At 35.3% G+C, this 10622-nt stretch overlaps 1 protein-coding gene across 2 annotated transcripts; it reads right to left on the bottom strand.

Moving 5' to 3' along the window:
- Positions 1–513: 513 nt before the first annotated feature.
- On the bottom strand, positions 514–10387 carry myoz2a (myozenin 2a). 2 transcript variants are annotated; one of them, XM_017471165.3, is made up of 6 exons: positions 10229–10387; positions 9259–9346; positions 6718–6881; positions 5384–5528; positions 3126–3309; positions 514–2747 (listed from the first exon to the last, which is right to left on the bottom strand). In XM_017471165.3, the coding sequence occupies exons 2-6, from the start codon at positions 9338–9340 to the stop codon at positions 2492–2494; spliced, it is 831 nt and encodes a 276-aa protein (XP_017326654.1). In that variant the 5' UTR covers positions 9341–9346; positions 10229–10387; the 3' UTR covers positions 514–2491. The 2 variants fall into 2 exon arrangements, with proteins under 2 accessions (XP_017326654.1, XP_047012775.1); XM_047156819.2 differs by lacking the exon at positions 9259–9346 and having other exon boundaries at positions 10229–10381.
- Between the last annotated feature and the right edge of the window lie 235 nt (positions 10388–10622).

The following is a 10622-nucleotide window of genomic DNA, read 5'->3' as shown; positions in this document are numbered from 1 at the left end:
TGTGGACCTGGAAATTTGAAGGATCTGGAGAGATTCTGTATGGAGGAATGGTCTCAGATTCCTTGCCAGGTATTCTCCAACCTCATCAGGCATTATAGGAGAAGACTCAGAGTTGTTATCTTGGCAAAGGAAGGTAGAACAAAGTATGGACTAAAAAGGTACCAATGCTTGTTGCACACCTGTATTTAACAAATATTATTTTTGATAAATCTGTGTTTGCAATTGTTTGGTATCCATGAGAGCAGAGTATTTTTGTGATTTTTTTTAAACAAAAGATCAAAAGGTTAAACAATAACGACAATTTTTCACAGCCTTCTTTGCTCATATTTACCAAGGGTGCCAATATTAGTGGAGGGCACTGTGTAAAGCAAAAAGTAGCTCTTGTGCTGGTGCTACTCCTAAGTTAAACTGGTATTACTGTCAAAACACAAGAAGAATTACTTAAAAAATGTAAATTATATGAAGAAGCTATGTCTTCACAAACTGACAAGAAAATTCATGAACACATTCAAACACGTCTAAATCGGCTTTAATCTCCCAGGAAAAAACTGACCTGCTACAGTGCAGTATGAGGTACAGTGAGCTGTGACGGACATGCACTGAACCCATCACTGTCAGCCTGACTGAATGCAAGAGACAGCAATGTAGCCAAAAGGCAAGAGACCTGTCACTTATCCCATCTTTGCAGTAAAACAGATATGATTTGTCAGATCTGGAGATTGTAACCTTGACACACATGCTGACTTAAACATACAGTGCAACTAACTTGAGCAGTCTGAGTTATTCATAACAAGCGATTCATCTGCAGGTGTTCAAGCCATTCATTTGCTGTGATTACAATACAGCAAATCATCACATATGTTAGACACAAATTTCAGAAACAATCCTTTATGCTGAATCTTTTCAGTTAATGTTTGTAAATTCTAATGAATTCCTTGTGTTTTATTATTTATTTTATTATTTGTTCGTATATATATATATATATATATATATATATATATATATATATATATATATATATATATATATATATCATGTGGCAGCAGCTCAATGCATAAAAATTATGAAGATACAGGTCAGCTTCAGGTCAGCTTCAGTTAATGTTCACATCATACATCAGAATGGGAAAAATGTGGTCTCAGTGACTTTGATCGTGGCAAGGTTGTTGGTACCGGAACAGCTGCTTTGAGTATTTTAGAAACTGCTGATCTTCTGGGATTTTCACACACAACAGTCTCCAAATTTACAGAGAATAGTGCGAAAAACAAAAAACATTGATTGAGCTACAGGTCTGAGAAACGCCTTTTTGATGAGAGAGGAAAATGGCCAGACTGGTTAAAGCTGCCAGGAAAGACATAGTATCTCAAATAATTGCTCTTTACAGCCATGGTGAGCAGAAAAGCACCTCAGCATGCACAACACATTTAACCTTGAGGTGGATGGCCTACAGCAGCAGATGACTAGATTGGGTTCCACTCCTGTCAACCATTAACAAGAATCTGAGGCTATTAAGGACACCGGCTCATGGAAACTGATCCGTTGAAGACTAGAAGAAAAAAATAAATCTCCTGGCCTTCAACTGTCCAGTTTCGCAGAGACTTCCTTTACATATACAAATGATTAATTTACTCTCACATGTTAATTTGGTTTTATTTTTGATACACGTCACATATTATTTACATGGTGATACATGTGTTTACTTGAGTTCCCATGTGCTAATTGGACATAAGGTGTTTGTCATGTACTTTCACGTGTTTTTAATGTGATCAAATATTACACACATAATCAAATGTGAAATTTTAGACTTTTCCAGTGCTTACAGGTGAATAGTTATAATAGGTAGTAGCAGCTTGAAATGGCATTGTAATTAAACAAATATTTGTAAGTCTGTACCTAGAAAGGAAAACTCTTACATCCATTTCTTCTGTTTTTGTGTATATCTCATACTAAATTGTTTCAGAAATTAAAACAAAGATAAACTTGCAATAATCGAGTGGAAACATGAATTCTGCTTTCTACCAGAAAATCTTAAAGGAGAATGTCTTCAGTCCATAAGTTGAAACTCAAACACAATTGGATTATGCAGCAAGACAATGATCGGAATAAAGCATAGGAATAAGTCCTAGTCCAAGAAGTAGGTGAAAGACTGATGTCCAGTTATCGGAAGCATTTGGTTCCAATAAATGTGGCACAACCAGAGTTTAAGTTTAAGTGGGCAATTAGTTTTTCACATGGGTGATAGGTGTTGGATAACTTTTTTTGCTTCGATAAAAAAATAACTGTATTGTGTGTTTACTCAGGTTACCTTTGTTTTATGTTGTATTTCATTTGATGATCAAAAACTATTTATTATGAAATACACACAAAAACAGAAGAAATCAAATACTTTTTCACAGCACTGTACATATAATTTAATGTAACCTGAATATGCAACCTAAATTAGATATCGTGCAAAGCTTCCGATTTATCACATTGGCAATGCAAGTAAAATTCAAAGTTCATCAGATTCAGGGATAAACATAGGCAACCTGGATGACTTAGGCTCCAGGGTGGCAGATGCAAGGAGCAGAGGGGTACCATCAGTCACCCAGCCTAGAGCTGTCCTGTTGAAGGAGGGTCGCGAGGACACAGGGCCAGCCACATCTTCTGGGGGTGGAAGACTGGAGGCGCTTGGGAGAACATTCACTTCAACTGACTTGACTGGGGCTTTAGGAGCATTTCCAAAGCCACCAAATGGAGTCGCCACCCTAGGCATTAGAGAGCAGGTTAGATGTTAATGCTCCTGAAACTAATATGACTAAAGGAAATTACTGCCTGAAGATACATCTGCTATATAAAAACAAAACAAAACAAAAAAAACATTCCGCTTTTGTCAAGTGCAAGCTTGAATACATTTGTGGTGGAACATTTTATTCTACCCAGTCAATCTTTAAGTGCTAAAAATAGTTTTAGGAAAAGGTTCAAATATTTCCATGTTGCATCTTTTGGCTTGGGAGACATAGTTGTTCCACTATAAAGTAACATACCTGGATTCTGCCATATCCCTAAGGAGTGCTGAAAAAAACCTGCATTTAATAAGATAGACAGATGAGTAATAGGCTGTCTTTATGAAGAACAATGCTCACCGATTAAAGCTCTTGTACTGTGGCATTTGAGGTGTGGGCTCAGATTCAGGCATTTGTAAATACACCATGTCTGCTAGAGAGGGATCACTGCTGAAAGCCTGATCCCAAGGAGAGTGGTAGGATTTGGGAATAGCTGTGCGGTTGAATTTCTCTGTTGGAACATCCTTCAAGGGACTGCCATAACCTAAAGAATACACATCAAAGGTGAGAAATGATCCTGAACTGCCCACGCAGAGAGACAGACACAGATCAGGAAGACATGTTACCTGCAAAGCCTTCATGAGAAAATAATGCACCATACCATCAGGCTTCTTTATGGAATATTTTCTGTGGAAACATTCCCTAATGTTTGCTTATTATTTGAACTAAAATCTTCTTTTATGTCAAAGTATCATAGCTAGAAATAAAATGCATTCGCATACCATTCCTTAAAATCAGCATCAATTGTTAAAAAATATGCTGTTAGTAAACGAGACCAAAATAATTTATTTTTATGATTCACTTGTCTGATGGGGAGCCCTTAGAACCTTCTAGGACATCAGAAAATACTTTTTGGAAATATAGTGTTATAGGATCTCTATATATCAATAATAATAATAATAATAATAATAATAATAATAATAATAATAATAATAATAATAATATACTATCTGTATATAGTAATATTAGATATTATAACACAATTATTTTATTTAGTTCCTAAAAAACGTGGTAGTGGAAGTAATCTCATTTCATTCTGAACACTTGAAGTGAAATGAAAGGCTTAATTATTGGGATTTTCCCCCATTCCATGTCCATAAATAAATACAGCCAAAATAATTCACCTTAAGCAGATGCTAAGAGCTGGATAAAGCCTTTAAATAACTGATTAACCATTAAAATAACTAGGTAGTATACATTTGGACACTTTACATACAGCCACTCATCAGGAGCTATGAGTTTCAGAGAGAAAGTCAATTTTCTTTGCTTAGTGGTTGATAGCATTTCTAGCTTCTGATTTACAGTGACAATCAGCCACCTGCCTTGCTGTGTAACGGCACACAGACACACTAACTAGGATTAAAATTGGTCAAGCTGACTTAGCTTTAGCGAATTGTGTGTAGTTCTTGAAAGCCAATGCCCTCTTTTTTTTCCAAAGCAGTTGTTACAGTTTTGTAAACTGTGATGTCTATGCTGTGATCTACTTGTTTTAAAACTGTTTTCTTAGCAGCATTGGCTATACTGACGGCCCAGACCTAAGATGAAGTTTCTCTACGGATGTATGCAGAGATAAAAGTGTAGAAGATTTACTTCTGACTTAGGAAGGACCTCCATTTTCTGGAAAAAAAAAATCCTTGTCATAGACTCAATATAATGTGTGTGTTTGTGTGTGTGTATATATATATATATATATATATATATATATATATATATATATATATATATATATATATATATACAATAAGCAGAATATTTAAAAAAGAAGAAACAAAAGTCCATCTAGATGAGCATCCCTCAAGTGTGTCCAGCAAACCCAAAACAGAGGTTATGTAAGATGGGTGTTTTGTCACTTATGACTATCCTTGCTTAGTTTAGCAGGCCCAAGGGAACCTGATCAGATTCAAGGCCAGCAAGAAAGGTTATGGGCAGCTGAGATTTTTCAGCACTAATATTCGGAGTGCTGGATATTAATAGTATATTCTATGGAAATTTACAGTGACTGCAAGGGGTTAAAAAGAAATAATGGTTTCACACAACATGTATCAGGTGTAGCAATGCTTGTTTTTATGCCCTGTTGTGTCTTGCACTAGTATTTACTCAAACATAGTGTCAACTTTAGATTAAGAATATTCTTGAACATACAGAATGATTTCCTGAGCAACAGGACAGATTTAACTTTATATTGTTACATTATGCCATTGTACATTTACATTTACAGCAGTTGACAGTACTGCACGTTAGAGTACAGTAAAGCCAATAAGCATAGTGAACAGTGTAGGCTCAGTAAGCCAGATCAGTGTGTGGATATAAAAAGATAAAATCATGGATAACTGCTGCAATGGGCCAGAACCTAGAAGATACAGGAAATGCCTGACAAACTTCCTGGAGAGGCTCAGGGCTATTACAGAGGAATGCTAACAGTGAAGTGTGTAGCAGAAATAACTCCCAACTCAAATCTAGTGATATTAAATTTATTATAAGGACATTTGACTGGCTTCATGTTGGTCTGAATAATGTTCTAGCAGTGGTAAAGACTGTGCATTTGTATGAACACTAACCTGGGGCTATACTGGCAGGATTGGGCATGGTATGTGGGTCAGGTGTATTTGGAAGAGTTTTTGATGCTTGGTCAACTCCTACACAATTAACTTCAGTTTTCATATCTGTGGTTTCAATACTTTGTGCAGGAGGAATCAAATCATCCTGCAAGAATGATAAATAAGAGGAGCATTGAAGAGAGGAAAACAATGAGAGGATAGTTATTGAAAGGTAATATATTAAAGTGATAACAGATGAATCTCAAATGCTTAGAATACATGATGCATACCTAATATTTTGATTGACTTTCCCCAAAGCATTGTAAAGAACATTATAGTAGAGAGCATAGATTGGTAGAGAGAGTGTTCAATGTGATACACACTCTACTAGTTGAAAATAAATAAATAAATAAAATCCACAGACTTCCAGGTAAAAACTATTTTGTGTGTCATCTATGTATCATCTCAATCAAATCATTGCCATTATCTTAATATTTTAGATAATAAATAAAAAAAAGCATATTCTTATGGCAGAAAAAAATGCTAGGGATTTAAAAAAAAAAAAAAAAAAGTACAATACTGTGCAAAGGTCTTAGGCACCCTATTATTTTTAAATACATACTTTGTCATAGATTTTCATTTTATGACTTCTACATTAAGTCAGTACAAAAAACATTTTAGATTTCCAAACATTAATTTTCCAGCACAAAATTAAATGTTAAATAACAATGTTACAGAACAAAGAAAGCAGCATATTACGTAAGAGATCACCTGAAAAAACCTAAATGGCTGCTGGGTTTTGCTGCAAAAATAAGAAGCAAGTGCGACAGTCAAAGTCTCCAGAAGAACTGTGACTGGTTCTGCAAGATGCTTAGTAAAACTTACCATCTAATTTCCTTATATATATATATATATATATATATATATATATATATATATATATATATATATATATATATATATATATATTAAAGCAAATGGTCAACAGACCAAATATTGACTTTGTTTCATTTATTTCTATTTACTGCTCTATATAGTATTTTTTATGTAGAACATTTAATTTCATCCTGTTGGAAGGCATCTTTGCTCAACAAGATTTCTTTGCATGTGCCTAAGACTATTGCACAGTATTGTATATACTATATGTATATGTTATATTTATTTCCATTTTAATACCATAATTCAACACTACTGACTCACCTGTAGCTTGTGTCTGTGACCAAATGATATCTGTGATGTTGTTCACACCAATGCCTTAACTCCCATATATTCTATTGCTTAAATAAATGGATTGTATTGATCTATTTACAGACTGTTGAACTCATCTTACTCTCCAACAAACCAGTCATACTTACATTCATATAAATAGATGCATTCTGAATGTTCTCAAATGTGTATTTCTCTGAGCGTTTCTGGCGCATCTTGAATAGTCGAGATCCCCTGTTTGAAGCTAAGGAGAGTTCTTCCAGCATTATTTCTTTAGGCGTGTTGACCTTTCGGCCCAGATCCATCTCTGACCCTGTAGGACTCAGCAAATCATATGTTAGGTGTGCAGATTCTGTAAAAATGCATCAACTAGTGAATAATTTTAAATTGCCAGTTATCACTAAATTCAAGACACTGACACACTTCCAAACTGGGCCTGGTTTCTACAACGATCTCACAAAAACACACTGATTTTGATAGATACCCTGGCTTACATGACATTAAACACATTAATATATGCATTTCATTTATACTTGACCAGTCACTAACATATAAGAGTAATAATTTTAAATTTGGTCTAAAAATACACTATATGGCCAAAAGTATGTCAACACCTGACTATTGCAACCATACGTGGGCTTTCCTCAAACTGTTGCCACAAAGTAAGAAGCACACAATTGTCTAGAATGTATGGATTAATCTGTAGGATTAAGATTTCCCTTCACTGGAACTAAGGGGCCCAAATATGTTCCAGCATGACAATGCCCCTGTGTAGAAAGTCAGCTTCATGAAGACATGTTTTGCCAAAATTTAGTGGAAAAACTCAAGTGTCCTGCACAGAGCCCTGACCTCAACCCCACTGAGCACTTTTGGGATGAACTGGAATGCCAATAATGCCTTTTCACCCAACATTTGTGCCTGACCTCACTAGTGCTCTTGTGCCTGAATGGTGCAAATCTCCATTGCCACATTACAAAATCTTGTGGAAAGCCTTCCCAGAAGAGTAGGCTGTTACTGTAACAAAAAGGAGGACCAACTCTAGAATGGGACATTCAACAAGCACACATGAGTGTAATGTTCAGGTGTCCACAAACCTTTGGCCATATAGTGTATATAAATAAAATAAATTCTTAAAGTTTCTTAAAACTACTCAAAATGATTCAGATTTTGCACATGATACATTTTATTTAACAGAATGGCCAATATGTGGTGTAAACCTATGAAAGGCATTAGCCTATTTGTATTATTTATGCACTGTAGGAGAAATTAGTATACACCAATTTGAGTTTAATATACAATTAATTTGCAGTTACATTTCTTGATATAGAATATATATCTATAACTAATCAATTTGTATAAATTAATAGTTCACCTAGACCTTAATTTTTATCCATGATGGTTAAAATGTAAACTACATTTGTACCTTAATCATTTACTCACTCATGATTCCTTTGACTACAGATCTACCATTCGGTTGCCCACAGAGGATTTTTTTTAGGCCCTGGTCTCATTTGTCCAGTTCTTACTGAACACTGTAACAGTGGCTAATTACGGAGGTGTTATAGATCTACCCATTATTGTGAAATATACACAATTATCATATTTCCACAGCTGGAAAGAATCTTTATTCGCTCAGCTGCCAGTTTTCCATGACCAGAAATAGTGCTTCCTATGGACAACTACAAAAGTATTAGTTACTTTCAGATGTAAAAACATCTCATTGGATTATTTACAGCCCAGCCAGGGAGTGGCCAAGGGTGAATTATAAAAATAAACCTTTACGAAATGGTGGGCCGGCTGTCTGTGAAGAGTGAATATGACGCCGGCTACTGTAAGAGTCTTTAGGTACAAATGTACAAATACATTGTGCTATAATGTAGAATTACAAAAAAAATATATAAGAAATATTACTGGAATGTATATAGCTCATTTAGTATATAATCCAAACTGATAGGCTTAAATATTCTAATCACTATTTACGCATCATATTACTTTTCACATATGATTATTATCATGTGATTGTAATGTGAAATACACACAAAAGTGCATTTGTACCCTAAGAGCACACATGAGAACAATATGAACACATGATCACATGTGAAAAAGAATTATTCATGTGAGGAAAATCACATCTGATAAGTCAAACCACATGCCCTACATACACACACACAAAAACACTAAAATAAAAAGTGTGGAAAGTGAACTACATGTGAAAAATGTGTGAAACATAATAATTTCACATGTGACTTTCTGTAAGACACTGTTTAGTATCTACTATCTATAAACACTGTTTAGTATCCACCTGGGCTTAATATATGCAAATTGTTGAGAAAACAACACAGTGACAGATAAGAATGTTCAGTAACATTGTCATTATCAACCACACACACATCATTAAATGGTAAATGGCAAACTTATATAGCACTTTTATCCAAAGCGCTTTACACTGTGTCTCATTCACCCATTCACATACACACACACACCAATGGTAGCAGAGCTGCCATTCAAGGCGCTAACTTGCCATGGGGAGCAACTTGGGGTTCAGTGTCTTACCCAAGAACACTTCGGCATGTGGAGTCAGGTGGGTCGGGAATCAAACCACCAACACTACAATTAGTGGACAACCCGCTCTACCAAGTCTAAATGGTTAGATTTATTTGTTTTTGTTAATAGCTAAATAAAGATCATACCATCCGTCCCTTGAATTTCTCTGCAAATGGCTGCCGCCTGCATTTTCCTTTCTCTTATTGTCATTAAGGAGTGCTGTGACATTGTGTCCTGTTCAGAAAAGGAAGCAGTTACATGTATATAGTTTATACTATGTTCCGGCATCAAAGACAGAAACAATTCACAGTAGATATACACCCTGTTCAGCATATGAAATTTATTGCATTTAAATGACAAATTTAGCACATCCCTTAAATAACCTCGGGCCATTAAATGTGATGCCCATGTGCAACACACACTATTCAGACACACTCTGTCCTACAGTCACTCAAAATCCCTGTAAATCTGACTGATCCAGACAGTGTAGCCAAAGGGACTTGTATATAACAATAGGGACATTAGATACAACCGGTGAAACAGATGAAGTGATTATACAGTGAAGAGAAGTGAAAATTTACGTCTCTATATATCATTTCCTCACTGCTACTGTATTTTCTTCCCATATTCCTATCTTAGAGTCCTTGAATGTTTTGCTTGAGATTTGTACAGAGCAAAGATGCCAAGCCAGCAGAAATGGGAAAAATATGGTTGCATGAAAAAACAAAACAAAACAACAACAACAACAAAAAAAGAGAATCATCATTTCATGTCTGGAACCATTTCAAAGTAAGGAATACAACAAATAAACCTAAGCAGAAATGAAGATGTTTTTTTTTGTTTGTTTTTTTGTTTTTTTTTAAAATATGCTTTCCCCACCCTCATACACATAAGCAAAAAATGGTGCAATAGATTTATCAAAGTTACAGAAAGTGCAGCAAGGTTAAAACAGAAAATATGATTAATGATGTTTAAGCCTTATAGTCTATGAATGTAATTTTTCCTATACCTACTTTAGCACAAGTACAGCAGATGATGACTGTAGGGCAAGGGTCAGATTCTCTCATAATATATATACACCTAAATATACACACACCTGAGCAAGGAGGGCCTTACCTGTGCTTTGGAGGTGTCTGTAGGTGACTTTGGTTGTATATGGATCCTTTAGGGGATGTGGGTCAGAAACAGACTGAGTAATGTGACCTGGCTCTTCCAAGGACCGAGAGGGTCTGGCCAAGTACACCATGGGGGTATGGGGAGGTGGCTCAACGGGTGGGGGTGACTTACACTGTATGAAGTTAAATATAGTATAAGGACACACATATACTTACTATGTTTAGGTTTAATAAAGCTAGGTAATGTCAGTTCTGGGTGTAACTGATCACTGGAGTTTATCTGTTCTACATGGCAATTAAGTTTATTTGTTTATTTATTTGTTTGTTTGTTTATTTTACATCAGCAAAAGTATAGGAACAGATTAGTCTTGAAGTAAATTAAAGTAAATCACACT

The sequence above is a fragment of the Ictalurus punctatus genome, chromosome 7 (assembly GCF_001660625.3).
Source record: "Ictalurus punctatus breed USDA103 chromosome 7, Coco_2.0, whole genome shotgun sequence".
NCBI lineage: Eukaryota > Metazoa > Chordata > Actinopteri > Siluriformes > Ictaluridae > Ictalurus > Ictalurus punctatus.
Note: the sequence above shows the minus strand (reverse complement) of the source record. Positions and strands in the feature narration are given on the sequence as shown.

What these genes read in the sequence shown, in the direction of transcription:
- myoz2a (XM_047156819.2), bottom strand. Translation starts at nt 10,358, where the DNA reads ATGGTGTACTTGGCCAGACCCTCTCGGTCCTTGGAAGAGCCAGGTCAC. An exon ending in CAGACACCTCCAAAGCACAG is followed by an intron (nt 6,882 to 10,228) that starts GTAAGGCCCTCC and finishes TGAGTCCTACAG; the next exon opens with GGTCAGAGATGGATCTGGGC. An exon ending in CAGTACAAGAGCTTTAATCG is followed by an intron (nt 2,748 to 3,125) that starts GTGAGCATTGTT and finishes TCTAATGCCTAG; the next exon opens with GGTGGCGACTCCATTTGGTG.